Raw genomic sequence first — 10,699 nt, 5'->3', positions numbered from 1 at the left:
TGTCACTGTCAAAAATTGACAAAATTAGTTTCTGTTTTATCCGCAAGATGGCGGCACTTTCATTCTTCTTTTATTTTATTTAACTCTAAGCGATCCATTCTTCACTGGCCGTATACCAATAAGAAGAAGAAACATTTATTCTTCTTTTTTCTAATAATTACTAAAATGTATAATCTATGGGTATAATTAATACATATTTTCTGTGGATTGATCCTATTTTGACTTTGACAGAAAAACCATAAAAACCAGTGATTTTTTAGATTATTTGTTTTTCGAATATTTCGTGTATAAGTTCTAAGAAAAAACAAACAAATAAGTTGTAGTTTTAAGGAAATGTTCTTCGTATTCGATTTTGTAAAATTCGGAGGCGCAATTTAATTTGGAACACGATCTAAATGCCAAGGAAACTGTGATTTGTTAAATCATGCTTAGTTCCGTTTCATAAACAAATACCACCCCTCCAGGTATAAGGTCTAAATACTGAATCTCCTGTTCTTGAAATCTGATAGGATTCAAGATTTTGTAATACTTTTGTGATAATTATTCTGCTGTGCATGGTTCTATCTACATTTAACATGTTTTGAACATGGAACAGGTAATGTAAAATAAAACTACAATTATTGTTTACTTTCACTAGTGATGTAATTCTAGACTGTTTTGAATAAATTTATGGAGCTTGAACCAAATTAGCAAAAATATTTATTTAACAGAGAGCCTCCCAAAATGGAACAAGACGGAATTGAGTGGCTAAACGATATATTAGTTGATGTTCAACTAAGTCAGTTTTTAGTTCCTTTACGAGATGATTTACAAGTAACTAGATTGGAACATTTCGATTATGTTAAACCAGAGGATCTGGAAAATATTGGTTTAAGCAAGCCAGGTAAATTTTTACATGCACATGATGTCATGTAGTATTTAATAATTCATAGCTGTGAATCTAATTCATGAATTATTGATACAGATTTTTTTTAATAAGAGAATAATCTTGTGATTAGCAACTATGCTATCTTTTATTAATTTTTAAGGTGCTAGAAGACTTTTGGAGGCAGTTAAAAAGAAAAGGGCTCAGCAGAAGAAAAAGAATTTGATTAATAAATTAATACCAGTAGCTAGTAAGACAAATACAAATAAAAAATTTGAAGATAGTTTTGCAATAAATAATTTCACATCGTGTCTGATTCAAGAAAGCAATATATCTTTGGGTATTAAGTTGGGAGATGGTAGTTTCGGTGTAGTTAAACGAGGTTAGTGAATTTGATTCATTTATCAGAGTCTGTCATCTTATTATTAATTGATATTGGTGAAATTTTATAGGAGAATGGACTAGTCCAACAGGAAAACTCATACCTGTAGCTGTCAAAGTTTTAAAAGCTGATGCTTTGAATCAACCAGGTGTTTTTGAAGACTTTATTAAAGAGGTACAGGCTATGCACTGTCTGAATCATCAAAATCTAATTAGGTAACGGAACAAACTCAAAAACAAGTATAGTGATATCAAAAATTGGCGTGCACATCATTGATGATTTACCAAATTAAATTTGTAATATATAAAAATGCAAATGGAATTGTTTGAAACTTACAGTGCACCTTTCCTTTTTCATATAATATATCCTGGTTAAAAAAAGGATTTGGTAAAATGTTGCCAGTTGTCATGAGATTTTTATTTGCAGATCTGATATTTGTTTTGATTTTATTATTTTTTTTCTAATCTGACATTTATCATTTTCAATTCTAAGTTTTCTTTGACAAGTTTGAAATTAAATTTGCCTACTGTTTAGTTGCAACTGCAATTTTCATTATAATTAAATGCCAAAACTATTAAATAGTCGCAATCAGCAACTTATCTTGTCTCTACTCAATTATTTTGAACAAGGAAGAGATCATGGCGATCCCCTTTTGCCTTTAAACAACGTTAGAAAGGTAAAAATTGATATTGTTGCTTAAATATTGTGACTTTTATTGAAAATATATAGATGTGTCAGTGTGTTTCAGCTGCATTCAATATCAGTTTACAGACTGTGAGTAGAATCTTACAAAAAGTGAAGACTATTCTTCAGAAAACTTGCTAATAACTTGATTTAATTAGAATTTGTTTGTATAATAATCATAGATAAAGTAATGTAGACATAAAAAAAATATTTACATATTTAAAATTGATTTGAAAATCTGTGACAAAATTATTATTTGACATTCGTTAAAAGTCAAAATAAGAAAAGTAGCCGTGGCAGCATTGCGACGTGCATTCGTCAGATGTTTTGATGACGCGCACGCCAACTTCTATTGATGTTCCTTTATTTCTGGTAATTATATGTGATGTTTTCTATAGATTGTATGGAGTGGTTCTTTCTCAACCAATGATGATGGTTACAGAGCTGGCCCCTTTGGGTTCTTTACTGGATTTTTTAAGAAAACAGTGCCAGCACACTCCTGTATCTATGTTGTGCGAGTACGCCACCCAAGTAGCTCATGGAATGGCTTATTTAGAAAGCAAACGGTTTCTGCATAGGGATCTGGCTTGCAGAAATGTATTGCTGGCTGCTGTTGATAAGGTTTGTTATAAAAAACAAATTTGTACTGTTTTTATGAGGGAAATCTTAGGTAAAAATTGGAGATTTTGGTCTGATGAGAGCTCTACCTCAAGAGGACGATTGCTACGTCATGACGGAGCATAAGAAAGTTCCATTTCCTTGGTGTGCACCGGAATCTTTAAGGTACAGGCAGTTTTCTCATGCGTCTGATACGTGGATGTTTGGCGTTACTGTATGGGAAATGTTTACCTTTGGAGAGGATCCTTGGGTCGGGTTGATTGGTAAGTATTTAACAAAGATCCTGACAATGTCCATTATGTTTTGAATTTTTATTTAATTTAACTATCACAATAGAGAAACGACAGTTAGTCAGTTAGCTTCGACTTTATGTGTCAATTTTTGATTTTGAAGTCACAAATTTTCACAATTAAACTTATACACTGAGAAATGACTAGAATATTAATGAAAGAAATATTTAACTATACTGAGGAATATTATTTATTTATATAACTGTTATTTTATTGTGTTATTTTTTACTGAATTTAGTAAATATTATTGGCGCCTCACGTTGGGCGCCAATATTATAATATAGTTCTTTTTTGTCTGTAGTATTTTATTTAATAAAATTACCATAACACAGCGTTTTTTTGTCCTAAAGGTTCAGAAATATTGAAGAAGATCGACAAAGAAGGCGAGAGATTAGCTCAACCTGATGCCTGTCCTCCAGCAATATATGCCATATTGTTGCAGTGTTGGGCGAAAAACCCTCAGGAGCGACCCACTTTTGCCGCCTTGAAGGAGTTCTTTAGGAAAAATGTCACGCCCATTATGAAAGCTTTAGGTATTTTCATATAAGTGTTTTTTTTTTTAAATTACGTTCTCTTAATTCATTTTTATTTTTCACAGATAAACAAAACGAACTTGACAAATTGAAAGTTAATGAAGGTGACGAAATTGCAATAATTGATGGTAGTGCGGAATTGTATTGGTGGAAGGGACAGAATCAAAGAACGTTTGACATAGGTCTTTTTCCAAGGTAGGTACCACAGATAAATATTTATAATAATTGTAAAATATATTTTACAATTTCACTTTACAAAGGCGCCACCTAGTGCCTTTAGGAAGGAAGTACTTTAGGAACATCGGGACTTTTAAAAATTAAAAATATATTATTAAGGAGTAAAAGTGTTTCATTAGTAATTTTATTAATAATTATTAGTAATTTATTTATATTTTGATAAAAGTTTCGCCTACGCCTATAGTGAAAATAAACGGTATTTTAAAAAAAACATTAAATAACGTTTCTATAGATGTTTGGTGGATCCCATGAGACGCAAACAAGCGGAAGACATCAGCAAACCCCTTGATCATTCTTTTATCCACACCGGACACGGATCGGCTTTCGGAGAAAGTTGGGGATCTCCTTCGTACATCGACGATATGTACCTGAAAAATCCGATGGATCCTCCCGATTTGATGGGCCTAAAAAGACGTCCCAAGCCCTCGCCACAGCTTTGCGATCGAAGGAAATCCTCCACGAAAAGCTGTAGGTTTTTTTCTGTTAAATTTCTTTGATTTGTTTTTTTTTCAGTAAAGTTTTGGTTTTTATTTTGGAGAAATAGCAATTAAATGTAAGGAATATAAAGGAGTTTGGGCTACTTTAAGGGGGTCAATTCGAAGAAATAGTGAGTACAAAAGGAAAAAATCTGTCTTGTTTTTTGTTAGTGAAATAACGTAAAACAATTGTTGGGTTTGTCTTAAAAATGTGTCTTTCTCGCTTTTGTTTTATTTTGTTTAGCTTAGAATTGTCCAATTCTGTGATAAAAACTGTCTTCTTTATGATTAAAACGCAATAAAAAGTGTCAAACTAGCCTTTGAAATGTCACTCATTGAAAATTTCTGTCGGGCGGATTTTTATAATGGTTTTCCTTTTTTTTATTAAATATTAACTTTTGGTACCTTCTTATGTCAATCTTTAATTACGAAAATTTGTCATTTCATAGGCCACTGCGATGTCGCATTTTTTTTTTCATTATATGCAGTGGCGTATCTTATTTTATAGAGCGTTAAGTTATTTAATAGTATGACAATTAAATTACTTAATAGTAGGACTATGTAATAGTATAACAGAACAACTGATTGATTAAACGTTGTTTATGATCAAAATTAGATACAAATTTGAATGAAAGAAAAGAATTATTAAAAGTTTACTATTATCTGTTTCTTGATTTATTTTAAGAACCACTATTAAATTCTTTATTTATTAGGAAAACTTAACAGCCTACCGCTATTTGAAAATATTAGAAGCTATCGTAGCGGAACTTTTAGAGGATATTAAGATATAAGATGGGACTCTCGCTCACAATTTTGAAAATATTATTACATATTACCAATGAATTGCTACACAGGGCTCGCTATGCCCCTGATTTATTCCTAAAAAGAATATACAAAAATAACCTTGTTAAAAATGAAAAGCCTTAGTTATCTAAGATAATATTTTTAGTGAATGGTTCCCTTCGTCATTCGTCCTCCGAGAAGCAGTTTCACTATAAAAAGCTGAAGAATCAAGAAAGTTTTAAGTGCAAACCTCAACGACCTCCACAGCCTGACTTTGACACTGCCAGGGAATCGATTTTGATCGACGTCTCGCCTACCGATTCCAAAGTAGTTTTACGCAAGACAAGTGATAAATCGGAAACCAGAAATGCCATCAGTCTTTTGGACGAACCAATCGACGTACCACAAGAATTTCCAGCAAACGGTAAGTTCTTGTAGAATGTTTACGAGGGTTAATCACCGCAACCTTGCAGATCTATGGTGTGTTCCCCTTTTTTGAGTTATAACGAGTTATAACTCATCATACAGCCTCAGGGCTTTGACAAAAGCCAGTATCTAAGACGGCTCCACGGAGGTTAGCTCTCCATCTCCGTTTTTGTATTGTTACATATTCCGTTGGTCCTTAACTTAAAATACACTATAAAACACTTAAACTAATTTATTATACTATTATTATTACTAGAAAAAAGTGTCACATTAGCCTTTGTTAATATATAATACACCAATAATTAAAACAACGCTTTGTAACTTGATTTACTTCGCGCGCTTCCGCTTTTTAATTACCCTAGCAGATATTTCTCCCACTTTCCATTCTAAACTAGGGAATTCTTCTTTCCTCGTAACTAGGGAACTCGAACGCGTCAGATTAAGGCAACGTGACTTAATTACAGGCAGAAAAATGTACATTTAAAGAATCTGACGATTTAAGCGCCAACTAAGCAAATGGGAGTGTCACAAAGTTGCAAACAATCCGCGTTCAGATCGTCAGTCTTTCGAATAGGAGCTTCTTTTTAGGGTTCATTTAATATCCCTTTTGAATATTTGACGCATTCGAATAATTTTTTCTCATTTCTACCCCTTTATACGCCCACCCCCACCATGCAAACTGGCAGATTAATATCCCTGCGTTGTCAAAAACACGTGGGGTGCATGCATTATTAATATCTGGAGAAAAAGTCACAAACCCTCTTTTTTACAGGTGAATCTGCTTGGACTAAGGACCGATCAAGTACCCAAACCGTACCTCCCCTATATCAACATCCCCCATCATATTACAACACCTCCATCATAGAACAGGAACCCGATCCTTTCGACACCTCAAACATTCTCTCTCTATACTCTAGCGTCTCTCCCACACCCTCAAATCACAACTATCATCACAGCAACGAGCTCCAAAACGAGATAATGGACAAAATCAAACTGTACAGTGGTGTCAAAAGTACAACGTCGTCCCCACAGACGCAGTTCGTCCAAGGAGACATCGCCAACCGCGATTCACACGTTGCCAGATCGAAAACGGTGACGTCACCGAAAAAGGGCGTGGCCACGGAGGTAAACGCAGAGATTTTGGCGGCAGTGGCCTCGAATTTGACGTCGATGAAGTTGAATGACGTTAAAGCTGCTGGTACGAGTAGTTTGAATAATAGTAGTTCAAATGTACCGCATACTTCACCTTTGACAGCCGAGCCTACTCTTGTACCTGTTGTTTCGAATGTTGGATCTGTGCCTGTGCTGCCTAAAATTCAAAATGGTAAGTACCCGGAACCATTATTAGATTAGGTTATTATTATTACTATTGTGGTCCTTTTCTGAGCCTTAGGTTACATTCTCCAGTCTTATCGTTTTCATAAAGTCTAGTAACTTGGAGACTGAACCCTCCATATAGCTCTTTGTCAATGACCTATCATTGCCTAGTACAAAGAACTGCACATTTTCCAGGCTATCACACCGACATAAAAAGTGTTGTGTCGTTTCTTCTTCAGAAAGACAAAACCTGCACATTGCACATGGCGTCATCCGTCAACCTATCAGCTCTAAATGCTTATTGAGCTTGCCCTGTTAGTAGCTTTGGCTGTCTTTCTATCTTTTCCGCTAATAATACATTGTCAGACGTTGTCAAATCTAAAAAAAAAAGGTTATAATAAGTCTGTGATCAAATCAAACTGTTTGTTTACATTTTGCTTGTATATGTTGAGTCAAGTCAAATTCGTGTATATGGTTGGTCTATCTATATTTTACACACTGTTTTAGGTACATATTCTAATCTAAGCGACCTCTACGCGAAGACTAGTGATTATTCGAAGAATTCCAACACAAACGTCGTTCAAAAGAATGACACAAAGTCTGTTATCAATAAGATGTGGCTGGATACTAACGTTAACAACGTCAACGGAAACTCGAACCAATATAGATACGTAGTGAATTCGGAATTTGGAGAGTTCAAAAGCAACAGGAGATACGATCCAGTCTATCAATCTACAGGTAATTTTTTTATCGCTAAATAAGAATTTATATAGGTTAACTACGGGGCTATCCACAATGAATTAACAGAGGGGTAAAGTTGAAAAATGCGAAATAAAACTATTAAAAATAGGTACATATATGACATATTTAATAATAGTTGATGAGGAATAAAATATAACAGAAAAAATAATATATAGAGCGTTATTTCAAAAAAATTGAGAATTTTCTAACCTGACCTAACCAACATGTAACTCAAATATCTTTATATTTATTATTCTTTTCATCTCTGTAAAACTCTCCTACCAAATTTGAGTACTCCAACTTCAGAAAGTGGGACAAACTAAAATAAAAGCACTATACATTTTTAAAATTTTTATTTATTTCAGCTTCTCATTTATACGACACTCCCAGCGCGTTCTACGAGAGTACACTGACTTACAACAACCTTTCACAATCACAATCCACTTCTGTATACAATTCTGTATCGAATTTGGATACAAACACCGCTCAACAAACTTACAGCAATTACTACAACGCCCCAAACAACTATAACGACGAACTCTATCACGAGATATCGGAGAATTTCTACAGTCAAGTGCCTGAAGAAACTTTGAAGCCTCACAGGCCTGCGCCCACCAAACCAGGCGATTTGATGGGCCAGCCGCTTAGCATGCAACAGATACAGAGAAAAATACAACAAGGACAAGTAAGTCTAGTGACGTTAGATTAAGTTGCAACTACTACTACTGCAACTTAAAGACTCAACCTTCCATATAGCTATTTGTCAATGGCCTATCATTGCCTAGTACAAAGAACTACACGTTTGCCAGGCTGTTTGTGGATATAAAATGTGTTCTGTCGTTTCTTCTTCAGATTGACAAAACCCGCACATGTCTTCGTCTATCAGTCCCATTAGTTTTAGATGCCTATTCAGCTTACAGTACTCTGTTAGTAGACCCACTAGACTAGAGCTTTGATTGTCTTTCTGTCTTTGCTTATCAGATCTACCATGATAACCATCTTGGCCAATGATCTATTGCAAACTTTTTCGCCTCTCTCTTCTGTGGTGAATTTCTCCACCATTCTAGAGATTTGTTGGCTACCCACTGTATTGTAACCATTCTTGTGACTGCTTTTGCAGAACCGCAGAAGGGTTCCGGGCTTAGGAACGGCGTTGATAATGATACACAAAATAAGACAGACGGTCGATCAAGTCAGTGTCAAAGACAGAGACAATCAGATAATTGAATGTTGCTGATATGTTTTCAACAATAATGAAGCGATTTTTTTTTTACTTCTCCACGTATATTGTAAAATCTAAGGTCTAAACCCACTTTTTGCAGAGGTAAAGAGGATTTTTGTTATTTGCCACTGTAAAATTTGTCGCGCGAAATGTCAAAAAGATTGTTTTTGGTTTTATAAAAAAAAATGAAATGTTTTTTGTTAATTTCAGTTGAGCGCAGACGCAGAACGCTTGATGACTCCCGAATACAGGAATAGCAAAATAAGCCAAGTAAAACAATGCGTCCCAGATGCCGGACACGACGAATGCTTGTACGCGTTACAGCAAACGGGCTGGGACGTGGCTCAAGCCATTAAGGACATCAAAATTGATACTCTATTAAAGTAAGTATTCTTTATACAGAGTGATGATTTTTCTTCAGATGACATAACCAGGTTGGTAAACTACGGTAAGGGTCGGTTCCTAAAAAGTGTCGGTAAACTACGGAACGTTTTGATAAAATAATAGATTTTTTTTAAAATTTTAATATTCTTATTATTGAACTTTTATTTTACGCTTGATTCATCTTTTCAATTGAGTTTAATGTTGAAAAATACCATATGATCGAAAAAAACCGGCTGGGAAATGACAATCGATAATAATTTTGGCGAGGTCACGGCCTAGATGTCATTTACTTGGCCCGTACTCTTCTTTATTTCTTAATGGCGCTTACTGCCAATTGGCTTTAAGAAGGTTGTGGTTTATTTTTATATTCAGTAAAAGTGATTTTTAAATGGTGTAGTTTAAAATTCGAGAAAAAATAATTATTTAGAAATAGATTTGTGTGTCTGGAAACGTTCTATCTTCTTTTAATCTTTCTATAATTGGTTGTATGTCAATTTTTAGTAAACGACATGTAGAGATCAAAGAAACTGTCATTGTCTAGTATTTTCTCGCTGGACAGACTACATCTAGCTCTCTTCTTGTTACAGATTAGGCTTAGTGGATAGGCACGGTTGCGAGACAGCCTTGCAAAAAACGAATTGGAACGTTGAATTAGCTGCGTCGGCCATTCTTGACACTTGATTAGATATGTATGCCGATGTTTAGCAAATTTGATATGCCAATGCAACTAGTGATATTATTCTGGCTTCATTCCAAGTACACATCACTAATAGCTGTTTAGTTACGGTAAAACTGTTTTAATTTTTGTACAGACTCCGTATATCTTTATCGCCGAGAAATTTAGTTACTACATTTCTCGTAAATGTATTTCTTTTGTAATCTTTAACGCTAGTATTATATAGGGTGCACCAAAAAGTTTGCAACAAATGGGATTTTTTTGGAAATAATTGATTTTGTTAAAAATTCCTATATATGTATTTATGGAACTTGGTATTTTACAGGGTTTCTTGTTTATGAGCAGAGGTACAAAGATGCGGTTTTCTGTAACTAGTTTTTCGCTGGGCGTTATCAGTTTCGAAATGACTCAAACTTAGGTTTTTAACACCCTGTATATTATTTGTCTATTTAATTTGCCTTGTTATGAGCTTCCTAAAAATATATGTATTTTTATTTTCATATTTAAGACAATAAAAAATGCATTATTTACCTTTTTAACATAAATCTACCTAGTTTAAAAAAGTATTATTTTTTTTAATTTACTTATTTTAACCAGATAAATTAGCTTTCCATTGTGTTATCTTAATAAACTGCACTAAAAATGAAGTTGTGCTGCTTTTAAAAAACACGCTGTTAGAGTTATTGATATTTTTGATCTACTTGTATAATTTCGCAAACAGAAACTACTGGTGGAATAGCCAATAACCAAAATGTGACGTAGAATAAATCATTCAATTGTTTTTATTACCAAATTTAAACCGGCCGCCTATGTAAAAAGTTAAATAACGATTTTTTTCCTTGCTGTTTATGAAAATAAGTAGAGTACATTATATTTTTTGAAAGCTCATAATAAGACAAATAAAATAAAATGTAATTATTTAACATTTCAAATTAGCCCCGTATTTTTGAAAAAAGTAATACTAAAACTGCCATTTTTGTACCTCTACTGGATCCTCGTAAAACACGAAAATAGGGCACCCTGTAGGATCGAATTTTTTCTTACTGGATATACTGAAGTCAAACT

General features: G+C 33.9%; 1 protein-coding gene across 2 annotated transcripts; it reads left to right on the top strand.

The window, feature by feature from the left end:
- Positions 1 to 226: 226 nt before the first annotated feature.
- On the top strand, positions 227 to 10,403 carry LOC115885186. Of its 2 annotated transcripts, none has more exons than XM_030904007.1 (15): positions 227 to 595; positions 711 to 883; positions 1,029 to 1,247; positions 1,318 to 1,462; positions 2,330 to 2,552; positions 2,602 to 2,812; positions 3,190 to 3,372; positions 3,438 to 3,567; positions 3,842 to 4,077; positions 5,035 to 5,292; positions 6,067 to 6,618; positions 7,119 to 7,349; positions 7,718 to 8,037; positions 8,785 to 8,957; positions 9,546 to 10,403. In XM_030904007.1, exons 2-15 carry the CDS (start codon positions 724 to 726, stop codon positions 9,637 to 9,639), a joined length of 3,135 nt encoding a protein of 1,044 aa, XP_030759867.1. In that variant the 5' UTR covers positions 227 to 595; positions 711 to 723; the 3' UTR covers positions 9,640 to 10,403. The 2 variants fall into 2 exon arrangements, with proteins under 2 accessions (XP_030759867.1, XP_030759866.1); XM_030904006.1 differs by having other exon boundaries at positions 652 to 883.
- Positions 10,404 to 10,699: the final 296 nt, after the last annotated feature.

Source organism: Sitophilus oryzae, unplaced genomic scaffold (genome assembly GCF_002938485.1).
Source record: "Sitophilus oryzae breed Bouriz unplaced genomic scaffold, Soryzae_2.0 scaffold_376_pilon_pilon, whole genome shotgun sequence".
Classification (NCBI taxonomy): Eukaryota; Metazoa; Arthropoda; class Insecta; order Coleoptera; family Curculionidae; genus Sitophilus; species Sitophilus oryzae.
Note: the sequence above shows the minus strand (reverse complement) of the source record. Positions and strands in the feature narration are given on the sequence as shown.

Bases quoted from the DNA above. Each gene is read 5' to 3' on its own strand.
- LOC115885186 (XM_030904007.1), top strand. From the start codon at position 724: ATGGAACAAGACGGAATTGAGTGGCTAAACGATATATTAGTTGATGTT. The intron at 1,463-2,329 runs GTAACGGAACAA...TGTTTTCTATAG, and splicing joins AATCATCAAAATCTAATTAG to ATTGTATGGAGTGGTTCTTT. The intron at 5,293-6,066 runs GTAAGTTCTTGT...TCTTTTTTACAG, and splicing joins ACAAGAATTTCCAGCAAACG to GTGAATCTGCTTGGACTAAG.